Source organism: Trifolium pratense, linkage group LG2 (genome assembly GCF_020283565.1).
Source record: "Trifolium pratense cultivar HEN17-A07 linkage group LG2, ARS_RC_1.1, whole genome shotgun sequence".
Classification (NCBI taxonomy): Eukaryota; Viridiplantae; Streptophyta; class Magnoliopsida; order Fabales; family Fabaceae; genus Trifolium; species Trifolium pratense.
In genome coordinates this window covers 6,696,649-6,720,686 of record NC_060060.1, presented here as the reverse complement: position 1 = coordinate 6,720,686, position 24,038 = coordinate 6,696,649, and the positions used below count along the sequence as shown (strand labels likewise).

Here is a 24,038-nt window from a genome sequence, read left to right as displayed (position 1 = left end):
ATTTAGATCATTAATTAATTAATTTTGATGAAATTTGTGGTAGTGTGTGGAATGAATGTGGTTGATGATGTAGTGAAGTAGAAGAGTATGGGCTGAGATGAGCGTTGGACAAATCTCCAATCCTCTCATCCAATTCAATTCAATAAAAAAGATCTTTGCATCACACATAGTCATACTCATACACACACTCTCCTTAAGGCAGCAACCTTGTATTGTATGCAGTGAACCCGGTGGTAATAAAGTCCCCTTTGAGATACGATCCACAACTACCATGACAACAATACAACCTTTAGAAAGTGGTAAGCCTGTAATAAAGTCCATTGAAACATCTTCCCAAACATGATTAGGGACAAATCCAGATCCTGCCAGGCTTAAGCAACAAGCCATCCACCACTTGAAATTCAGGAAGAGCTGCAGGGTCAGATAGACAACGATCACTCAATTCCAATTAAAACAGGATCAGACATTAATTGATGCTTTAATTCATCCAAAAATAAAAATTGAGGTGGAACAAATATGAGGAATCCGGAGTTGGTGAACGTGACAAACAAGGCATCAGCAGCCAGACACATTAGTCATGCCTGGCTTATACGTACTGAATTTCATAGTTATAAGTTATAACCCAATAACTTGGATAAATAATGCTGCTGCTGTTCCGGGGTCTGAATAACCAACCTGTGTAAAGAGTTCCTTAAAGCTCTTGTGATCACTAGTGAGTGCATGCCGTGAATAATAAAGAAATGTCCCAACAAATACTGACGCCGATTCAGCCTCATCATTCCACTTAAATGCATCTTTCTCAATGGATGCATGCATAACCTTTAATATGAAAACCATATAGGATGAGTGTGACAACCACAGCTATATATATTGTTAGCATGACCTTTTTCAGTGTGAAAATTTTTAATGTCAATATGAAATTCAGTCATATTGCTAAACCAAACTCCCAACGTGTCTTTTATGTAATGGCATTCAAATGCTAACATTGTTAAAATTGTATCCAAAATTTTTTTTGAAAATTAATTACATTTTAATGATAAGTGTCATTTTTCTCAACATTATCATAAATCTACTCTATTTCTCTCTTTTCATACTCTTAATTTCTCATCTCTTTCTCTCTTCACACTTTCTTCTCACAACCAAACATACCCTAAGCACTTATAACAAAAATACTCCCTTCATCCTAAAATAAGTCTCATTTTAGGAATAAAATTTTATCTCAAAATGAATGTCATTCTCACTTTTCAATACAATGTTTTTCAATTTATACCCCATAATTATTACTCTCACTTCAGTTTTTTTTTTCTTCATAAAGAGTAGCTTATAAAATAATAGATTTTTTTTAGAGGAGAGAAAAAAGAAATGTTAAAAGAAGAAAATTATTTGTAATTAAAAAAATCACTTTTATAAGTTGTATCCAAACAAACTAAAGATTATTTTATTTTAAAAAAGTAATTTTTATTATAATAAACAATCACAAAGTAAATTCAACTTTTGTAAAAATCACTAAAAAGTAAAAACTAATCTCTATATTATTTTAGATAAAAATCACTATTTTTTAATTCGTGATAAACGGAGCCATAATAGTTTTTCACACAAGGGGAAATTTTGGTCTTAAAAGATGGAAACAAAACATGTAAAAAATTCAAAAATAAATAAATAAAGTGAAAATCCATATCAGTCAAGACTCAAAACCCTGTTTTTTCTTGCATTTGCAAAAGCCCTCACTCATTCATGTCAAACGCAGAATCACAAATTTCAACTCTGTGATTTGTTGAACCGAAACAAACTATGTTTGCTGTTAGAAATCTTCAGAGACATTGCTTTTTCAAACCCTTTTCATCTCTCTTTCATCTTCAACCAAACAATCTCTTCAGGTAATTAACAATCAATTTTCATCTTTCCTTCAATTTTCTATTCAATCTCGTAAACCCTTCAACCCCTTTTCATATTTTCCCTTAAAGTTTTTATTTTTACTAAATTCACCCTCTTTTCTTTCTTACTCAACTTTCTCACTATTATCACACACTACCTTTCTTTCAATTTTGTTTCATTAATTTTTGTCCAATAACATAGTTTTATTGTATATGGTTTTTGTTTCTGTTATTTATTCTCATTTGTTAGTTTTTTTATTTGATGGGATTGAGAAATGTTGATTCAATGTTTTTATTTTATTTTAGAGCAACATTAGTTTCTTGTCCCCTATGATTGGCTTACCTTTGTTAGTTGCAATGTTGATCTATGAAGCACGGACACTGACACTACATGGACACCGACACGTCGACACCGATAAAAATTTGAGAAAATGTCATAATTCAATGTAATCATAAGTGTCATTGTCATGTTGGTGTCCGACACCGGGACACGCCTAATCCGAGGATTGTCCGTGCTTCATTTTGTTGTTTGAATGTTTTGTCATTTTGGGCAACATTAGTTTCTTGTCTATGGTTGTTGTTTTTTTCCCTATGATTGATTTACAATTATTAGTTGTTATTTCATAGGATTAATAAATGTTGATTTAATTCAATGTTTTTATCTTTTTGGTTCAGAAATGTTGTGCCTTTAGGACAAGGAATGGAGCAAGGAAACATTGATGATAAATTTGAAGCATACCATAAAGTTAGATTGTATTGTTATGTTAAACCGTTGAATCTTTTGAATGGATCGTTGTGTCGGGGAATGTCAACGACGAGAGGAAGGAGTATGCGAAGCAAGGTGGAAAGAAGAATGCAGAAGGAGTCTGGTAAGACGTTAAGAGAGATTCGTAGAGCTAACAAATTGAAGAAGAAACTTATGACTGAGGAGGAGCGGCTCGTTTACAATCTAAAAAGAGTAAATTATCTAGCAACTCTTCTAATAACTGTTTTTTTTAAACTGCACATTTTGTAATCCATGTTTTTACTTCATATAATGCTTTAAGATGGGGTAAGCTTTTCATATATGCATTCAAATTTATGATTTTGGTTCAATTTGAATTAGATTTTAACTCAAGCTTTAAAATAGTCTCATGGTTTAAAAGGCTCATAGTTAACTAACAGAGATTTTGAAAAAACTGAGATGTGGAAACTAATTTCAACGTATACGATGAAGTATTGGTTAAAAGGCTCATTGTAACGGGAAAAATAGATTCTAGGGATGAACTGGTAGAATCAAATCTCAAAGTAGGAATTCTAATAAATTGAATAGAATTCGGTACAAATAAGAGACTATGTGAGAATATAATAAGAGTTTTTTGAGAGAATATAATTCGGGACTTTCAAATGAGGCTCATTGCCTTTAAATACAACCCTCAAGGCTAAAAGAGTAAATGACATAAAGTAAACTATTATTTAAAATAAATTAATTATCTAATGATTAATTCCTGTAACAATACTCTCCCCTTCAAACATCCTTGTCCTCAAGGATGAAAATTTCCAAGTCCCGTGCTTAGGAGGTAAAGTCTTCCATTTGAGTAGAACTAAAGAAACATGAACACTCCCCCTTTGAATCATTTTCCTCTGTAGAATAGCCTCAACAAGATCAACATTAACAACAAACTTCCGATATCCGTGCTTTGGAAGCCAATCCTTCAACTTGGTTAAAACTTTAGGAGCATGAAAACTACCCTTTAAGATCATCTTCCTATGTAAAACAATTACCAACTTTGTGTGTTGAAAGATTAGTAGAAAATCCTTTGTTAAATGGCAGTAAGAAACATAAAGTGGTGCTACACATAGTTTCCAAGCAAGAGAGTTATAGACATGATTCAAGCTCTTTCCATTATCCAAGTTAGCTTTTTCCCACAAGTCTTCTGTTACACCATAACTCATAACCATCATCAACATAAAACCATAAGTTCTCACCATCATTTTAAAAGCAAATATAACAGCATCAATTAAACATTCCCTGTGATCAAAATAACAATGATGATCCTCCAAAGAATAACTATAATCATCATAAAAAAGGGCATTCAAGTAGCTCCCAATGTAGACATCTTGAAACTCAAGCTGCCATATGAAAATTGCAAGTAGTAGCCTCCAAATTTTTGTTGAACTTAGCTATATAGACAAAGCACAATTGAGGTCCTTGTAGGTAAACTTGAGTAAAGCACTTGTTGATCAATTTAATCCCAACAAAAACTGGCATCAGTACTTTTCTGATAGTAACAACATGCTGCAAAACTAATTTTCTCATTTCAACAAAAGCTTCCTTGTGTAATCTAAATACTTTTAACCATGATTCTTCAAAAATATTTCCAAATACAATACCCTTAAAACTATAGCAATGACAGTCTTTATTCTTCATAAAGAGAGACAAAGTGATGATACCTTCATCATAGACTTTAAACCCATCATCCAATGTGATAGAAACTTATTGAAAGTTTCCTTAACAATGAGTGAGCAGACATATCCAATTGGCTTTCTCATTCTCCTATGGACAAAATGCTTAATTCCTATGACATGAACTATAACAAAAACTTCAATTTCAAAAGCAAAATGCAGTCAACAAAAATGACAATCTCCTAAATGCATCATCAATTGTCATAACAGAACATTCAAAGGTGAAATTTCTAATAGCATGCGAATTTAATTCATAACTATTGTCAATTGGATATGTTTAGAGCTTCATGAAAGATAGCAGTGAAGCAATTTCATTACCACCAGCTTTAGAAACAAAATCAAATATTCTGACCCCTGCACTATCATCAAAATAACAGTGAATATTTGCGAAAACAGAACTAGAACCATCATAAAAAATATCACTGCAATAATTGCAAGTGTTAACAAGTGGTGGTTCAGGAGGTGCCAACACTTTTGGAACCTTGATGCATAATCCATCTAGTAATGGTTCAGTTACCTTTGCTTTTCCACACTCAATAGCCTCCATCACATATTGGATTGAATTATGCTGTTTTGCAATCAGTTTCTCACATGCTCTTTGAGTGGACACTTGAAGCTTTCTCTGGAGTAAAGAGAGAAATGCAGCTTGCGGCATGAAATTTGGAAGACCAATCCACTTAACCTCGTTCAAAACCTTAATTTCTTCAATTATAAACTTATTTATAGGATCACTTTGAGCACAGTTTTCATGATTAATTGCATATAGATTAAGCATGTCCAGCAACCGAGCGGCACAAAGCATGTGCTTGTCTTCAAAATCACCAGGGGTAGTAGGCATCCTATGCATGTCTTTCAACAAATCAAAAGCAACAACCTGCTCATTATTCATGCACATGTTGATGATGGCACTCCAAGCAGCTATGTAGCATTTTATCAAACAGTTGGAGTGAAGTTTGTAACATTGAAAATTGTTAACCCACTTGGGTTGGTGCATTGGTATTGGCTTGGGACCTGGGAGTGTGCTCCTCTTGAGGTCTGAGGTTCGATTCTCTCTAGTGCCAATTTGGGTGGGCTAATTTAGCTTCATCAAAAAAAAAAAACATTGAAAATTGCTTTGCGGTGGCAACCAATAGAGACAAATTGAGTGAAGATGCCAGAATGACAACCTTATCGGGTGGTTCTGGTGGCGGTGGGTGCTCCCTAATGTTGCTTAGAGGTTGGTACAATTGTTGTCTTGAAGACCCTTCACTGTCTATAGGGAGAACAGAGCTTGACAAGGGTTGGTTAAGTAACATGAATTGAAAAGGCTCATATAAGGGTTCGTTATGTGAAATTATGGACCTAGCTGGTACGAGAGTGATCGACAGAACCCTTTCCCTATTTTCATCACCGAATTTTGGGACTAGGTCTACAGAAATAACATCAATAAATTGATGTATGTTGGGGAAGTTGTCATCTGTTACCTTCACAACTGCTTTAGACATGTCACCACTCACCATGCACAACACTTTCTTCATGGAAATCAATTTTAAGATTATCAGCAGAATATTGCATATTTTCATTTGAGGAAACTTCATATTGAGGGAGACCTTCACTTTCTGCTTCCACCATCTTCTTCATCTTCCTTCATTATCATTTGAATATTTTTATGATGCATCAATTGATATTCCAAGGTAAAAAGTTTATCACATACGAAACACAAACCCATTTCCATCTTTTCTTCCACTTCCTAACACTCAAAATTTTCACCAATTTGTATTTCGCAGCCATTAACGCGCCAAATCGAAGGCTCTAGATACCAATTGTAACGGGAAAAATAGATTCTAGGGACGAACCGGGAGAATCAAATCTCAAAGTAGGAATTCTAATGAATTGAATAGAATTCGGTACAAATGAGAAACTATGTGAGAATAGAATAAGAGTTTTTTGAGAGAAGAGATATTTGTTCATTCATTGATTGTCTTTCAAATGAGGCTCATTGCCTTTAAATACAACCCTCAAGGCTAAAAGAGTAAATGACATAAAGTAAACTATTATTTAAAATAAAACAATTATCTAATGATTAATTCCTGTAACACTCATAGCTATTGCAAGATTCTATTAATTTTTCTTTTTTACAAAAGGGGCTCATTGAGAAGTTTATTCAAACTGATCTTAGATTGTAAAAGCTATACTAAAAGATTTTCTTTTTGAAAAAGTGATTATGTGTGCATGTTGCTTTTATGTGAAAGTGGTAGGTAGAATTGGCTTATATTTGAAATGACTGAACTTTGATGTTTGTGCAAAACGAGGCAAGCTCATGAGTTTCCATGGTCACAACTTATAACAAATGTGTATGGCAGTTCTGGTGATTGTTTCAAAATTATGAGACACAGTTTCCTCTTGGAAGCACAATTTGGTTGATAGTGGAGGGTTACTTTGATAACTACTGTGTGTGTTTGAGAGAGCGCACATGTGTAGTGGTTAAGATTCTTGTTGCTTATTCATCGAAGAAATTGAATGTTCCTTTTTTGATTTAAGTAGTTGTTTTATTTTAGCTACTTTATCATTGTAAAAAAAAAAATCAGCAACTTTATTGGCTTTGATTGTTTAACCATTAGTGTACATGTGATAACCGTGAAATGAAAATTTTCAAGTTGTGGCAACATTGTATATATTTGAACTGTGTGATATTATTTTTGTTTGATTTTGTTGAGGTGCTCGTTATATGATCATTCGGTTAAATCTTACTTTCCTAACCTATTGTTGCAGGCGAAGAAGAAAATTGCATTGCTACTACAAAAGCTCAAGAAATATGAACTACCAGAGCTGCCTCCTCCACGACATGATCCGGAGCTCTTAACACCTGAACAACTTCAGGCATATAAAAAAATTGGATTCAAGAATAAGAATTATGTTCCTGTCGGTGTTCGTGGAGTCTTTGGAGGAGTTGTGCAAAATATGCATCTCCATTGGAAGTTTCATGAAACTGTGCAAGTTTGTTGTGACAACTTCCCCAAGGAAAGAATAAAAGAAATGGCTTCAATGCTTGCAAGATTGAGCGGTGGCATCGTGCTAAACGTTCATAATGTGAAAACAATCATTATGTTCCGTGGTAGAAATTATCGCCAACCCAAAAATTTGATACCTCTTAACACGCTTACAAAGAGGAAGGTAAGACTACAATTCATATTCCTTGTTGCCTTACTTTTTTCCCGCATATCTGAACAGAGTTAATGCTCTGCCTCTAGTGGTTGAGACGCCAAAGGCTTAACTTCAGAAGCATAAACTGTCATATTTAAGTTCCAATATTGTTCATTATCATTTAGCTTTAGTTTAAAGAGTAAACAAACAACAACCATTTTGGTAATTGAATGCATCAGGCACTATCGTTATAGTCCCTAAATTAATCAAAATTACAAACACGTCTTTGAATATGTTTCTCGTTAGTCAGTTTGGTCCTCAAATATTTTTGTTAGTTAGGTTGGTCCTTGAATGTGTCTTCCATTAACTAGTTTGGTCCATCAAATTACTATTAGAAGATACATTTTAAGGACGTTTTTGTAATTGTGATGCATTCAGGAACTATGGTGACACCGCCTCACATATTTAAGGAATAAAATGACTGTTAATTCTTATTTTAAATGATGATTATGCTTAGATGACGGCTTTAACGATTCAAGGACGAAAAAACTGGTCCTGGTTACAGTATTGGTATCTATATAAAGTACTTGAATACTGCCAAAAATAACATATTTGCTACTGTTGTTATATACAGGCCCTATTCAAGGCCAGATTTGAGCAAGCTCTAGAATCTCAGAAGCTAAACATAAAGAAAATAGAGCAGCAGCTGCGGCGGATGGGAGTAAATCCGGAGGATCCAACTGCAATGGCCAGCATCCAAAGAGTGGCTTCTACATTCTTCAACGCCATTGACAAGAAAGAGGGGAGCCCTTATGTCTTCCGTGGAGACAAACCGTCAGTAATAGAACCTAACGAAGGTTTGGGGGAGTCAGATCCTTCTGCGGATAGTGATCAGGAAGAGCTAGATCGATTCATCGCTGATATAGAGGATGCTGCAGATAAAGAATATGAAGCTGAAGAGGCCAAAGAACAAGAAGAGTTTGGAAGGCTTAGATATTGGAATAGAGAAGAGTATGGTGGAAGATTCAGAAGATTGGATGATTCTAGAAATGATGCCTATGATGGTGAGGTTAGAGGCTCAAGGGTTCGACAGAATATACATCCCAGGCATCGGACTACTGATAGTGACAATGAAGAGAATGCTCGTTCTGACGATGATGATATTGCAGATGATAGTGATATTGACAGCATTTCTGATGGCTCTTATGAAGCTAGAGGCAGGTTCGAGGAAAGTAGGGGGAGAAGAGAGAGGAACAATAATAATATCGGTATTGGCAACGATCAAGTTAATTTTGGTCCGAGCAGACACAGTGGAGCTAAATTTAGGAGGAATTTTGCCATAGAAGATTCTGAATCAGAAGGTACACTTAGTGATGTTGAAAATGCAATGTGGGAGTCTGATGACGAGGAAAACGACTCAGTACATTTGAGACGGGCCAAAGGTGGCAACTACAAGAGCAGCAGCAGTGACGATGAGGGCAAGATTGATGATTCTGCTAAATATCGTAATCATTTTAGTGCACCAAAGAGTGTGAGAGGTAGGCAAGAAGGAATTCGCAGAACGAAACCTGAATCCATTGATGCCTTCAGCGATTCAGAAGAGTGGATGTTTCAATCAGATGGTGAGGAGGACTCAAGAGCTGATGATAAGGACTATCCTACAAGTCAAAATAGTAAGATGGTCAAAAGTGATATCCATAAGAAGAGATCACCAAAGGAGGCAGATGAGGCTTGGGACAGTGACTAGCCCTAGTAAATGCAAGACCATAATTCATTGTAGTTTTTTAAAACTTTGTTTGAGATGTAGACATCTTGAACAAATTTGGAGCGACCTTCCCCATCCGGCATTTCTAAAAATTCACACATGACTCTGAATTCCTGACAAACATAATTTGTCTAAATGTGTCCTTTCGGACGACATAAAATTTGTGTTTATTCTAGACGTGTACATCCAAAGTTATTTACTGGGGTGGGAAAAGTTCCGTGCGAACAAATTATTGGTTGGTCCAAACAAAACCATCAAGGTATGAAGCCTAATGTAGCCTGTTTAATAAGCTCTCTCATGAAGTTTCCTCTTGCTGTTATTCTTTCCTCAAAGTAACCAGCTGAACTCCCCAAGTTGTCATTGTCCTACTAGTCATGATGTACTTGACATATTATAGGTGGAGCTCTATGGATTGTTCTCTTATTACATGCTAAATAAGATAGCTTCTTTTTTTTTTTTTTTGTTGTGTCAAAGAAATTGAATTTAATCAATTGAAGTTTAGAGAGATGTGGAATTTATTTGTTACTAGTAAAGTACATTACATGTTAATCTCAAGATAGTCCTAAGTGAGTTGGGTAAATAAAATACTTTTCCCACTCCACTACTACTACTACATTAACCAAAAACACCAAATGATGAAGAACAAAAGTTCAAACCAAATTTTGGCTCAACTAAGATTTGGAGTATTAGCATCAACACTTTCTATGAAAAACACTATAATGTTGGGAAGAAAATTTCCCGCTCAAAGACACTTTGGTTGTTTAATCCAAAAATACAGTTTTTCCCGTCGAAATGCATGCTTTTGAGTAAAAATACTTTTTTTTTTCCTCATTTAAAAAGATATTTTTGTAGAGTTTTTGTGGTTCAGGGTTCTTAACTAAAAAGCTCTATGAGAGTCCAAACTCCAAACGGTTGACTCTCCTCTTGTGCATGAAATTGACAACTCTAGACATAGATATAAATCTCAACCTCATTTATCATGTGTGTTGATACCATTGTTAACTACAATACACATGAACATACACTCATTATGTTGAACACACATGTCACAATCTCAACCTCTCGATTCATTTTTTACCTCAACTCAACTTTCACACTAATTTGGAGAAAGTGCTTTTGTATGTCCAAGTACGTACCCACTCCACTACTACTACATTATTATATTCTAGTGTGAACAACCAAAAACACCAAAATGATGAAGAACAAAGCTTCAAACCAAATTTTTGGTCATTATTTACTTATGTTTTCGCCATCGAACTCCAATTTTGTTTGGTTGATACACGAAATATGACAAAATCAGTTAAAACTTACACATACAAAATGGAGTGACCGGGATTCAAACTCTAATCTTGACGTTCGACACTAATAATTTTGACATTTTTGCCGATTGAGCTAAAATTTGTGGACGGTCGAATTCCAACTTTTTTTTTTGGTCGAACTCCAACTTTAATAACAACAAAATAAATCTGTTTCCGCAACGATTCACATCATAAATAAAAAAAAACATATAATTGAAAGATGAATATTTTTTAGATCCTCCACAGAAAAATTACAGCCGTTTGATTAATCCAACAGTTTGTATTTTAGATGAAAAATAAATAAATAATAATAATATAAAAAATCAAATTTGTTTGTTTCTGCGTGTACTCATAACTCATTCGATTTGGTTTTGCACGAACGCTTGTTTCTTCTTCTAGTCTTTGGAGTTTGATTCTTCTTTCTGATTCAAAATCAAAGCTGAAGGTACCAATTATTATCCGACGGTACTTACCTTTCCTTCCATCCATCTCTAATTTTCTAGGTTTCTCATCAATCAATCCTCAATAGTCAATATATTTCGATTCTTATTATCAATTTTATTCAGATTTTGTTTTTCTCTTATTTTCAAGGATTCTCTCTCTCTCTCTCTCTCTCTCTCTCAGCTATGAAAATGGATTTGATGTCTGGTTACAAGGTACATACATACATACATACATATTCGATCCTAACTACTTTCTTCAATTTCATTTTCTAGATTCTATAGTTAAACATGTTAATCTGTTTCACTGCATTGTATTTTATTCATTTTACACTGATCACAACTTGATTAGGGTAATTAATTAATCAATTAATTTTGTAAACTTTATAATTTTAAGATGTTAATCCGTCTTGGTGTTTAGTCAGTCATCTTTCAATTTATCTACAGTAGTAGGATGACATGACATGACTAAGTTAGGGTAATTAATCATTGTTTACAAATTAATTATTCTATTAGTTTTGAAAAGTTTATAATTTTAAGATGTTAATCTGTCTTAGTGCTTATTCATTTTGCAATTTACTGTGTGCATGACTAGTTTAGGGTAACTAGTCATTGTTTACAAATTAATTAGTCTATTAATGTTGTAAAGTTTGTAATTTTAAGATGTTAATCCGTCTCAGGGCCTTTTCATTCTGTAATTTACAGTGGGCATGACTAGGTTAGGGTAATTAATCATTGTTTAGAAAGACATTAATGTGTTCATTTTTTCCTAGGGTGTTGTTGGGCTTGTTTTTGGCAACGAGAATTCTTCAAATGAAGATAGGTAAGTTTAAATTTTTCATTTTTAATAATTTTTTTATCCATTTGATAAGCTATACTTAGTGCTATATTTCTTGTCAATGTTATATATCCATAGGTATGTTGAGAGGTTGCTTGACCGGATAAACAATGGGAAACTCCCAGATGACAGGAGAAATGCTATTACTGAGCTTCAGGCTGTTGTCTCCGAAAATAAAGCTTTCCAGTTAGCATTTGGGGCAATGGGTATATTCTGTTTCTCTCAAAAAAAGTTGTTTTCGTTTTGTTTCTTTTGTCTTATGAAATTTGTTTGATGCATCTTTTCAGGCCTTCCTATAATCTTAGGCGTCTTAAAGGAAGAACGTCATGATGTTGAAATGGTGACAAAACATTCTTTCCCACTATGTTTACCATCTATTTTTGTTGTTTTTCTTTAAGTTGATAAGACAATAGTTGAAAAAAAAATTAATTTAAATTTGTGAACTTGTTACCATCAAGTTGGTTGATTAATAGGTTCATAACCCAGTTCACCGTGCTTAATATAGACTTGCATACAGTCCTTAATTTATGACTTTCTTTTTATTTATCAAATTGGAGTTGGTATTGTAGTCAAATTTTACATATATCTATCATATGTATAGGAATTTCATATGATCCCATATTTAGTGTATTAATTTTCAGTATTTGGCTTGAGGTCAGTTAACTTTATTGCAGACCTTTGATGTTCTAAAATAGTAAAATTTGTTTGTTAATCATGCATGGGTTCTATAATAAGCAGCAGTCTTTATTTTTGTTAGATAGAAGTATCTTTTGAAGACATTTTATTTTAGATCACCATCAGGCAGTGGTCTGATAGAAACTGGATCAGAAATAGGAAAATAAGTAATTTTTTTTAACCGAATTCCTAGAATCCATATTCTGTAACCAGCAAGATAAAAGAATAGGAATAATGATGAAATTTTATAGAGAAGAATGAATGAAAGAATGCTCTAGGATTTTCAAGAGACCTGAACTCTCCCAAATTCATCAATACCTATGCTTCATTCACCTAATCCCATTTATTACCCTTCATACTGACCGTCCTAACTGCTTAACTAGTTACTTTTCTGTTTGCAAGAATGGGTTCCGATTCTTTATCACATCCTTTTTCTTCTTCATGTACACCTTCTTAATCAGTGGTGTCCTCTCACTCCAATCATCAACCTACTGTCTTGGGTATTGACTGTGCTAATCTCATTTATTGGTGGATTTGGTTCAGTTAGATTGTGAAGGTTTTTTGTTTGCGGTTATTGAACTAAAACAATTCATTATTAAAATTTTGCTGCCAATCCTTGTTCTCCTGTAGCCATCAACCATCCTTTCTCTATATGTCTACCGTTTTCTTTTAATATAACAAATCACAGTGGCAAGTTAATTGGTAATTAAATTACATCTATGCAGGTTCGTGGTGCATTGGAAACTCTTGTCAGTGCATTGACTCCCATTAATCATTCAAAAGGATCAAGTAATGAAGTTCAGCCAGATTTGATGAATACTGATTTACTATCTAGAGAAGAAGAAAGTATCCCTCTTCTTCTAAGTTTGTTGGTAAGAATTTTCTTTCTCAAAACCATGGGATGAATTCTCAATTATATTGCTGAAAATATCCTTGATTTTTTAGGCTTATGAAATTAGTCATAATGTTTCTTAATCATCTTTTCCTTTGGGATACTTTGACAGGAAGAGGATGATTTTTATGTGCGATATTATACTCTGCAAATATTGACTGCCCTTCTCTCTAATTCTCGACAGAGGTATAAGTTAAATAGTTTCCATGGTAGTTTGATTCCTGAAGTTGTTATATCATCTTGCTTGGAAAGGACCCTTGCTGACTTCTTCTTCAGGTTACAGGAAACTATATTGACCATCCCGCGTGGTATAACCCGGCTAATGGACATGCTTATGGATCGTGAGGTTCAAGACTCGAAAACTTTCTAATACTCTAAAAAACTTTTTTGAACTTAATTATTGATCTTCGTCATATGTCTACTAAAATGAAATAGTTTAAACCTTTCCTCTCATAAGTACTTGTTGATTGTTAGCTGTTATTGATAATGGAAAATTGATCAAGAATTACCTTCCAGGTGATTAGGAATGAGGCCTTGTTGCTTCTTACTCACCTGACCCGTGAAGCTGAGGTAACCTTTTTGCTCTATCAGAAATATTTTCTCCCACTTCACCTTTTCTTAACTTTTTTCTTTCTTTCATTATGCGGTGAAATTTGGTCATCTAAGTAAATTTAACGGTTACAGGAGATCCAAAAGATTGTTGTCTTTGAAGGTGCATATGAGAAAATATTCAGTATTATAAGGGAGGAGGGAAATTCAGATGGCGGTGTAGTTGTGCAGGTGAGGCATGGCTACTCTTATGTAACAGTGCGTATTCAATTTGCTTTATATAGCTTTTGGTCTAAATAATTCTTTGGTCACTTTTCAGGACTGCCTTGAATTGTTGAACAATTTGATTCGTACCAATGCATCCAATCAGGTTTGTTGATTCTGTTGTGTTTATTAAGTTTATAGCTGATTGGTACTGATTCAACTATGCGCGGTGTAGGTGCTACTCAGAGAGACTATAGGACTTGATTCATTGATATTGATTTTGAAGCTAAGAGGAAGTTCTTACTCTTTTACTCAACAAAAGGTTGGATTCTTTCAAATTTTTTACTTTAACTTTATGCTATTAGTGGACCCTTATATCTGACTCTTGTTATAAAACACCATGCCAGTAGACAATCAATCTACTCAGTGCATTAGAAACCATTAAATTGTTACTAAAGGGAGGTTCTGAGTCTGATCCTGGGAAAGATGCTAATAAAAAGACAAATAAGGCAGCTCTGGTTCAGGTTTGTAAAAATCTCAGACTTATTACGATGATTGCATAAAAGAGCAATTTGTTTCTGGTGATCTTACGCTGCTGTTTTATGGAATTGGGTGTAGAAAAAGGTACTGGACAGTTTGTTGATCTTAGGTGTTGAAAGCCAATGGGTACCCGTTCCAGTTCGCTGTGAGGTAAGATAACACTCCTCCCACAATGTATAGATACATCAGCTCTTTATATAAAATATTGTTTAATTAATTATTTGATCTTATATTTTAATTGTAAATTTAGTTTAATATTTGTTTGTAGTAGAAAACTATTTAAGATTATCTTTGTGATTTTGAATGTAAAATCATAGTAATAGTTTTCATTATAAAATAATTTATATAATATCATGCTTTTAAAATTTAGATACCAAAATGGTTTAGAATTTAGATTATATGAGAATGAATATATATAATATTGACCAGTAAGAGTAATAATCTTACCAAGTTGTTGCTGTTTTCATCATTGACCATGGTAAATATTACTCCCCCCATTTCAAAATGAGTGTAACTTGGGTTATAAATTATTCGATACATCCAATTTAATTTTTCTTTGTTCTGAAATGCCTAGTTGGTATGAAAATTTCAATTATTATGAAGCATGAACAGTGTTGGTAATTTTTTGTTGTTTAACTCTATCTTATTAGGCATTGAGATGCATTGGGGACTTGATTGCTGGAGATTCAAAGAATCTTGATCTTCTTGCTAGCAAAGTTCTTGGAGAGGAGCCACAAGTCGAACCTGCTCTGAATTCTATACTTCGAATAATTTTGAGGTCTTCTAGCATGCAAGAGTTCATTGCAGCTGATTATGTTTTCAAAAACTTTTGTGAGGTAGGTTATGCACACTTATACATATTATATCATTTAAGAGCTAATACATTTTATTTAGTGCACATGAATGCTTTTGACTACATATGTTTCATTTCTGCTTCTATTTTAATTTTTCTTTTATGATTAACCTTATCTAAATCAGCAAAACACTGATGGCCAAGCAATGCTAGCGTCTACACTAATTCCTCAGCCATATTCCATGAATCATTCATTCCTTGAGGAGGATGTCAATATGTCTTTTGGAAGGTTTGTTTTGTTGGTGGTGCTTTAATGCCGTGCTTATTATGTGTGATTTTAACTTTAACTTTTTTATACAACATTTCTTGTTTGTGTTTGTTTCTAAATTATAACATTTCCGTTAATGTTCTTTCTTCAATCACTATTAATTTTGTTATTTGTTTCTCTTTCAGCATGCTATTACATGGTCTTACTTTGGGTGAAAATGATGGTGATCTTGAGGTATGTGAATATGTGATACTTCTTTATATATATTTCAGATTTGTATGTTATATTTTACATCAAACTTAATATTTATTTTGTAAAAAATGTCAACCTATTATTTTGTAGCGTTTTTTATAATATTTATATTTATTAAAAAAAATTACAATTTATGTTGGGTTTTGATATTTTTTTCTTGTATAACGACAGTCCACTGTTGGTATGAATTATCTGGCTAACATTATGTTAAATATGTAGACTTGTAGCAGAGCCGCTAGCGTTCTATCACATATACTGAAGGACAATCTCCAATGCAAGGAAAGGGTATGCAAATAATTCCCCACTTCATTGTATTTTTTAGCTTTATTTTACAACCAGTTTTAGCAGATGTTAGGACTGCAGAATACATTCTGATTAATTTTATGCTTAAATAATTTGCTTTATGACTAAATTTGTCTTATACAAATCAATGTATTAACTATTAAATCTCAAATTCTAACATGATTACTTTATAAACTATAGATTTCTACTATAGAAAAATGCATTCTACTGCATGGGTATTTTGTATCGAATTTAAGGTTTTTAATATTCTGTGTATAATGTTTTTAATTTTTTATTCATCAATACAAAATATTAGCATCGATAGATACCCTCACTTGAGATCTAGTCCTGCCTTTTGTTAATGCATGTTTACTTGGTGAATATCTATCTGATTTACTTCAGTCTATCATGATTTTCATCTTTCTCTAACTTTTGGAATTTTTTAATGTAATATTCTGTAATGTTCTTATGCATTTACTTAAAGGATAACCCAAATGTTGTTTTTGCTATTTTTGTATGGTTTCCTTCATAAACTGTTCATAGTATTGCTTGTGTAAATGAACTTTATTCTTGTACGCGTCATTCAGAATTTATGGTATTGCCTTTAAGTTCAAAATTACGGCTTTTTCTTTTCGGAGTGGAGTTCTTTATGCTGTTAGCCATACCACATCAGTGTTTACCTGTTTTTGGTTTCTTTTGCACCAGATTTTTCTTTTCTTTCACACATTTATATGTAATGATTGTATGAATAGTAAGATTGTAGAAAGGAAGAAGTGAAATTTAACTGCTCAGAGAAATCTTATGAGAAATGTTTCAGGTTTTGCGAATTGAAATTGAGGCACCCATGCAATCTTTAGGAGCTCCAGAGCCACTAATGCATCGGATGGTGAAATATTTAGCCATTGCATCTTCAATGAAATCCAAAGATGGAAAGTCCAATGCATCAGGAAATTCATATGTTCAAGCTATTATTTTGAAATTACTGGTTACATGGCTAGCTGATTGCCCGAATGCAGTGAACTGCTTCCTAGATGCTCGACCCCACCTTACTTATCTTCTTGAGCTAGTATCAAATTTGTCAGAAACAGTGTGTATAAGGGGTTTCGCAGCAGTTGTGCTGGGTGAATGTGTGATCTATAACAAATCCACTGATAACGGAAAAGATGCATTTGCCATTGTTGATATAATAAGTCAGAAAATTGGACTTAGTTCGTATTTCTTAAAATTTGATGAGATGCATAAGAGTTTTGTTTTCGCTAACGTGGAGTCATCATTAACACACAGATCATTCTCTAGATCTTCAGCAGCTAGCATGGCAGATATTCAAGATGTAGATGAGAATGATTTGTCAGAAAAGAAAAATATGGACCATCCAAATCTTTCTTCAATCTTGGATTCTTACTTTGTGAATTTTGTTAAAAGACTGGAGGCAAATATTAGAGAACAGATTGTGGAGGTTTATAGTCGTCCAAAAACCAAGGTAGCGGTAGTGCCAGAAGAAATAGAGCAGAAGAAGGGTGAAAGTGAGGTTGAATATATAAAGCGGCTGAAAGCTTTTATTGAGAAGCAGCACACTGAGATTCAGGTATCATTTATACTTGTCAATTCCTCTTCATATATGTATATATATGAGGATAAGTCATAAATCTGTTCCTTTCAAGTAGTCTACCCTACTACTGTATAATTATTAATTAACAACGTATAAGTTAGATGTTTTAAAATCAACCTTCAAATTTCAGAACATTTAATTCTGTAGTTTTTTATAGCATTGTCATTTACTTAATGTGATATTCTGGAGTTGTTTTTAAATGGTATGAGGATAAGTGTTTTCTATGATGTACCACAGTCAAACTTAAATCTCTGCGGGTTTGTTCGGCTAGTTAGGTTTGTTTCTGACGGTTTTCCTGGTTAATAATACCATAGTATATCTATAATAATTTCTCTGATGTTATCCCATGAATGTGTGATGAGAGTCCCTTAGAAGAATAAGAAGTGTGTAGGACTACATGAGCCTGTTCTCTTTAACAAATATATCAACATGGTTTGACTATTCTTAATATGTTTTTGATTTAGTGATTTTTATTTTATTTTTATTTTCATAATCTCAGGATCTTGCTATTCGAAATGGTACACTGGCAGAAGACCTGGCTAAGACAGGTAATAGTTTGCAGTCTGAGCAAAGAGTGAGTGGAGGCATGGATAGAGTTCAAATAGAGACACTCCGTAGAGATTTCCAAGAAGCATCTAAAAGGTTGGAGATGCTTAAGAAAGAAAAAGCCAAAATTGAATCGGAGGCAATTATGTATCAGAATTTAGCTGCAAAGACGGAAGGTGATCTAAGGAGTCTGTCGGATGCATACAATAGCCTTGAGCAATCTAACCTCCATCTAGAGAATGAGGTGAAAGCACTGAGGGGAGAAGGCCACTCAACATTCCCAGATGTAGAGGCAATAAAAGCTGAAGCAAGGGAAGAAGCTCTGAAGGAGAGCGAAGGTGAACTGAATGATCTGCTTGTATGCCTTGGACAAGAACAAAGCAAGGTGGATAAACTTAGTGCTAGGTTGCTGGAGTTGGGGGAGGATGTTGACAAACTACTTGAAGGCATTGGAGATGATGCTGGGGCTGCTGAAGATTTCGAAGATGAAGAAGATGCCGAGTAACATATTTTCATTTGTGTCTCACTTTATACGTTTCATGTTAAATTGTACAGCTAACACAATCTATGGAGAATGGAGACATTCTATGGTTGAATTTTAAATTATGATTTCTTCAAGACATTTCTTGCTGGTTATATTTTGCAATATTCAGGTGTGATTAAATTGTGTCTCTATTGCGTTTGGGTTTTCATTTCTTTCTCCTTTCTCATGTTAACCTATCAAATTTGTGAAAAAACTTTTAGGGCCAGCAGTTGTATTTTGTTAAACGTTTTTAGATAAAGCAATAATGTTAAAAGCGTGGATAGAAACATGTTCAAGATGTCATCAAATAGGTTAATGTTATTTTTCATAATTTAGCAATAGGAATGTATACATAGCATCAGCATTTTCCATTCTCTGAAGAATTTCATTGGCACTTAACAAATACACAGAAAAAATTGCTAAGAAATTTTCATGGCATCAAGCCATCAAGCAAAGCATCTCTCAATTATTATAAGGGGCAAAAAGGGCTTTATGTTAAGGCATCTATTTATCAGCATAATATTCATGCACACCTAATTGCTCTCTCAAGGCAATGTAACCCTATAAAAAGGAACTATAGATATGAACAAACTAATGCATTGTACACATAATTAGTAAAATTAAGTCTATATTTTTTAAATCTCCATTGATTGACTGCATTAATTATAGTTCAGTGAAAGCCATAAAGAACTCTGCGAGGATCCAATTGTCCACTGCAATAGCTTGATGAAACAGTAGAGAGCTCTTGATAGCCCTTCCACTCTTCACATGGCTTCAAGAGAATAGCAGTATCAATAGCTGCTGAGTTCACACACGACATCATTACTGAAGATTCATCACAAATTGACAAAAGTAAGTAATACTGGCTTATTTGAATATATAACATGTTAATGTGAATTTCAAGTAGATAAAATGTGATGCCAAACTATGATGGCAAAGGTTCTTTTCTTCTCATGATCTATGATGGCAATTTTATTTGGGCTGTGTAAGTATACCCTGTCCGTCTACAAGATAACCAAAACAATGCTTAGAGGACATTAATAAGATGAATTAGGTGGCATCTACGAGTGTCTGTGTGCGAGCGCGAGAGTGGTGACAAGAATGTGACTCGAATAGATGCTTTATGATACCTGCCTCTCCATCAAATGTAATTGCATCAGCCTGCTCTGTGAACCTTGACCTGTTCATCAGATTATCAACATAATCAAGTGCTCCAATCCCTCAACACGCACTTCACTGCACATTCATTCAAACTCTCTTAAACTTAAAGACTTATAAATAAGCAAACATAGGGCCCAAAAAAGACTACTAATGCATGATGATCTTATAGTAAGAAAAAAAGAAGTGGAAATTATATCTGATACAGATAAATAGTTGCATAGTGAAAATGCAAAGGAAAAGGTTAAGATATGGAATGTTAAGATGTGTGTCGTTTGAAACAGAAAGCTTATTTAAGCATTTATTTCATTTTTTATGTGATTTCCAAGGAAAAGAAAGTTTTTTTTATAGAAGATAATATAGTAAACTTATTCATGTTTTACATTAAATTAAGAAAATTAACTATATTTAATTAAATTTCTTAAACACGGTGCAAATAGTTACGGGTCTATTGACTTTAATTCTATATTTAAGTTTGTCATTATATTAAGGTAGAAAATTTATTTTAAATTAAATATTTAAAAATTTGTTATATAATATTGTTAACATATAAGTGGAATTATTGTGATATTTATTGTAAGCTTTTTTATTCGATTTTTTATGTTTCAGTGACAAATAATGGCCTCATGTATATTTTTTAATAAAAAATTTAAAATTTTATTATGAATATTTAGGATAATGTAATAAGTTTGAAATTAACTTAGCCACTAGGTTTAGTCTAATGGTGAGGGGTTTAAGTTGTATGTTATAGGTTTTAGGTTCGATCCCCAGCTCATTGTAAAAAAAAAAAAACAATTTGATACTAACTTTATTAGTAAACTTGATATTAATATTGTTTATAGAGTTTTTTTTTATTTATTTCTATACTTCTATTTACACGTTGTTTCTTCTTATTTTTCTAAATTGTTTCTATAATTAGTTTTGTTGACTACACTTTCTATAATCTTTTTATTTTATTATTTTTTTTATGTATAAATTTCTATATAATCTATTTTTTGTATTCATCTTATTTTTTTTATATCTTTATATAATTTTTTTTTTGTAAAATTATTCTGTTTATTCTTATTTTTAAGCCTATCAATTTTTTATTGTATTTATCTTATATTTTTTTATTAGTCACGATCTTTGTGATAATTTTTGCTACTTTTTCTGTACATTTGTTCTCCATTTTAATATAAAAAAGGATAGGTAGGGTTTGGCCCTAATAATTGCAAAATAGCCATGGCTCGAGCATCAAATGCAAAATCCTTGTTGGCCCCACCACCACCAACACCATCAAAAAAGACAAAGTTTTATGTTTTGGTTGGATTCTCTTTTGTTCATCTGATTTTACTCGGAGCTTATCTTGCTGTGCATCATGTTACAGGCCACATTCAGCAGCTATCGGAGAAAGGACGCTATTTGGTCTACGCATCGTTGGTTATTGTCGAGCTGCGTTTCAGTGTTTCTTTCATCATAAAGATGCCGATACCAGGGGAAGAAGGTTTTACAATTGCATATTCCTCTCTAATGGTGGCCAATACTATAACATCAATATTCATCATGTATTTTGTTAATCCCTTCAGCTTTATTGCAGCCAAATATGTTTGGCTTCCTCTCACTGGGTATGTGGTCGGCTCTCTCAGGAATCACATGTGTTTTGAGATTCTTACTAAATATCCTCATCTTCGTTCTTAGTTCTTACTCCTCCAACCCCTAAGAAGAAAACAACTCTGTTTGGTTGGTATCAGTAGTATAATAAAACCCCATTTTGTTTCTTGTTTATTTATCTTTAATCGTAGTGTATCTAATCATAGTTGTGAACACATTTGATTTTTAATTTAGGGTTTTCGGTTGTGGTTTTGTGACTCAAAATTTCAAAAACTATGGTTAGTCTCTATTCATAGTATATAAATTGCTATTCCAACTAAGGGAAGGGGGTTTAACCATTCATTTAAGTTTCTGAATAGTATGGGTTTGGTCGTTTTCCTTCCTTTCCGTTTTTCTTTACTACACGTGTTGTTGTTGTTTGTTTGTGCTTGTTTCGGAATCGGGTTTTTATGCCCTGTTATGTCGATTGAATTTGTATATTGTTGTTGTTGTTCTTGATGTCCATGTTGTTGCTTGAATTCATTTAAATTGAAAACCTTATTTTGTTTTTGATGTTGAGTTTCGGCCCTTTTTAATTAAGGTAAGTTATGGGATTTTAAATGGAATTGAAAAGGTTGTGTTAAAGAATATGTAGATTTTTCTTGTTAGTAAATGAAACTAGGCTTACTTGGATTCTATACTAGAACTATATCAGAATGTGAAATCGGACCATCTGGTAAGTTCCTTTGGTTGTTAGTCATGTATTAAGATTTTAAGGATGGGTTGATCAGTGACAATCTGTGAAAAAGAATGAAAAAAAAAAACTTGTTGTAATATACTTATATTGTTTTGCAGGTAGGAAAGATAGACAATTAGTGTAATTAATTTAAGTGGAAAGAATTGACATAGATTGGAATTTGTAGTGGGCACAATTTAACAGGTCACACTTAGAATTATAACAACCTATATCTAATCAATTGGAACTAAGATGTAGAGAAGGAGTCAATCATGGTTGAGATGGGATCTAGTCTCTTTAAATTTAGATTAATTCTTTTACATATGATTTCTAGCTAAACTAATTTGAGTCTAACCTTGTTTCTTGTGGATTTACGGTTCTGCTAGTATTTGAAGGACCTAAGGACAATATGGATTTATGTCCATAAGTAAGATTTTTTTTTTTTGACAAAAGTAAGTTATGTTATTATGTCCTTTTATGCAAGTAGTTTAGCATCAGGAACTGGTGTAAGGTTCCAAAATGATATATACCATAGTGTACCATGTGTCAATTGAATTTTAGAAAACTAAAAGGCATAAATAGGTAATTCAGAATGAGAGAACTAGTAGTAGGACAGTTACTTGGGGATCAAATTAATTGTTGACAACCCTTTTTTTTTTTTGGGTGATAAAAGAGGGCTAACGCCCAAAAAGAACAAGATCTACAGAGTTACATAAATATTCCTAGGCATGCAAGCCCCGGAAAAATCATCAAAAAGGAGACTGGAGAGTTCACTCGGAGGGGTCTGTTGACAACCCTTTTTAGTGGTCGACTTAAGTAACTAAAATTAGGAGTTGTAGGCTTTTGTGTGGGCTTTGATGACAAGAGAGTATTAGCTTGTAACTCTGAGAGTCTTTTGTCTGCGTGTCCTGATTCTTTAGTGTTGCAAGAGGGGAAAGAAATGCATGTGTGTGCTGTGAAAACTTGTGATGATAGGAATAAATTTTTGGCAACTGTTTTAGTTGACCGGGAGTATCAAGAAGCCAATATCACATCTGATTGTGCTTCCATATTAAGCATTTGCTTTGTGAAATTGGAAGTTTGTGCCTTTGATATGAAGGTGATTGAAATTGTTAATACATATTCAAAGTGGGTTAAGTGGGGTCCTGATTTTGAGGTTTTTGATGATATGGAAGTTTGGAACTTCATCATTTGCAACCTGATGACCGTGGGTTTCAATTTGAAGACACAAAATAAGAGAGGTATTGATGCATGCCAGTGGATGGAAGTTGAAGAGATGTCACCATATTCAACAATTTTGAACTCCATGATTAATGAATTTGAATCACAAGGGATGTGTGTTGAAGTTTTTAAATGCTTTAAGAGTATGAGGTTGCTGGTGCCACTATGTTTAAGATATTTTGTTGATAGAAATGATTTGTGTGCAACTGTTTTGGTTGGGCTGTTTATGCAAATCGAGCATCTTTCTTGGACACACTTTCTTTGCTCAAAGTATTACAAAACTAGATGATCTTGCATCTTGGAAGGCATTAATGGAGACCAAGTCTACCTTTGGAATGATTTTGTGGCATTCATTAATTGTCTATAAGCATTGGGACCCGAGGGAATCCAATATTCGTATTGGGGATTGTGTTCATGAATGTTGTGGGAGACATTTTT

General features: G+C 33.5%; 2 protein-coding genes across 6 annotated transcripts; both read left to right on the top strand.

The window, feature by feature from the left end:
* Positions 1–1,620: 1,620 nt before the first annotated feature.
* Positions 1,621–9,432, top strand: LOC123906662 (CRM-domain containing factor CFM9, mitochondrial). The gene is made up of 4 exons (XM_045956622.1): positions 1,621–1,877; positions 2,550–2,832; positions 7,071–7,472; positions 8,077–9,432. Exons 1-4 carry the CDS (start codon positions 1,792–1,794, stop codon positions 9,187–9,189), a joined length of 1,884 nt encoding a protein of 627 aa, XP_045812578.1. The 5' UTR covers positions 1,621–1,791; the 3' UTR covers positions 9,190–9,432.
* A 1,398-nt stretch (positions 9,433–10,830) lies between these two features.
* LOC123906660 (golgin candidate 6-like) lies at positions 10,831–19,064 on the top strand. 5 transcript variants are annotated; one of them, XM_045956619.1, is made up of 20 exons: positions 10,831–10,950; positions 11,097–11,161; positions 11,719–11,768; positions 11,862–11,989; positions 12,071–12,123; positions 13,184–13,330; positions 13,463–13,536; positions 13,627–13,696; positions 13,867–13,920; positions 14,035–14,130; positions 14,219–14,269; positions 14,339–14,425; positions 14,514–14,627; positions 14,722–14,793; positions 15,294–15,479; positions 15,622–15,725; positions 15,890–15,938; positions 16,176–16,241; positions 17,056–17,823; positions 18,347–19,064. In XM_045956619.1, the coding sequence occupies exons 2-20, from the start codon at positions 11,132–11,134 to the stop codon at positions 18,896–18,898; spliced, it is 2,751 nt and encodes a 916-aa protein (XP_045812575.1). In that variant the 5' UTR covers positions 10,831–10,950; positions 11,097–11,131; the 3' UTR covers positions 18,899–19,064. The 5 variants fall into 5 exon arrangements, with proteins under 5 accessions (XP_045812575.1, XP_045812574.1, XP_045812576.1 ...); XM_045956618.1 differs by having other exon boundaries at positions 10,834–10,970; XM_045956620.1 differs by having other exon boundaries at positions 10,837–11,008.
* Positions 19,065–24,038: the final 4,974 nt, after the last annotated feature.

Bases quoted from the DNA above. Each gene is read 5' to 3' on its own strand.
- LOC123906660 (XM_045956616.1), top strand. From the start codon at position 11,132: ATGAAAATGGATTTGATGTCTGGTTACAAG. The intron at 15,480-15,621 runs GTAGGTTATGCA...TATCTAAATCAG, and splicing joins TTTTCAAAAACTTTTGTGAG to CAAAACACTGATGGCCAAGC. The intron at 16,242-17,055 runs GTATGCAAATAA...GAAATGTTTCAG, and splicing joins ATCTCCAATGCAAGGAAAGG to GTTTTGCGAATTGAAATTGA.
- LOC123906662 (XM_045956622.1), top strand. From the start codon at position 1,792: ATGTTTGCTGTTAGAAATCTTCAGAGACATTGCTTTTTCAAACCCTTT. The intron at 1,878-2,549 runs GTAATTAACAAT...TTTTTGGTTCAG, and splicing joins CAACCAAACAATCTCTTCAG to AAATGTTGTGCCTTTAGGAC. The intron at 7,473-8,076 runs GTAAGACTACAA...TGTTATATACAG, and splicing joins ACACGCTTACAAAGAGGAAG to GCCCTATTCAAGGCCAGATT.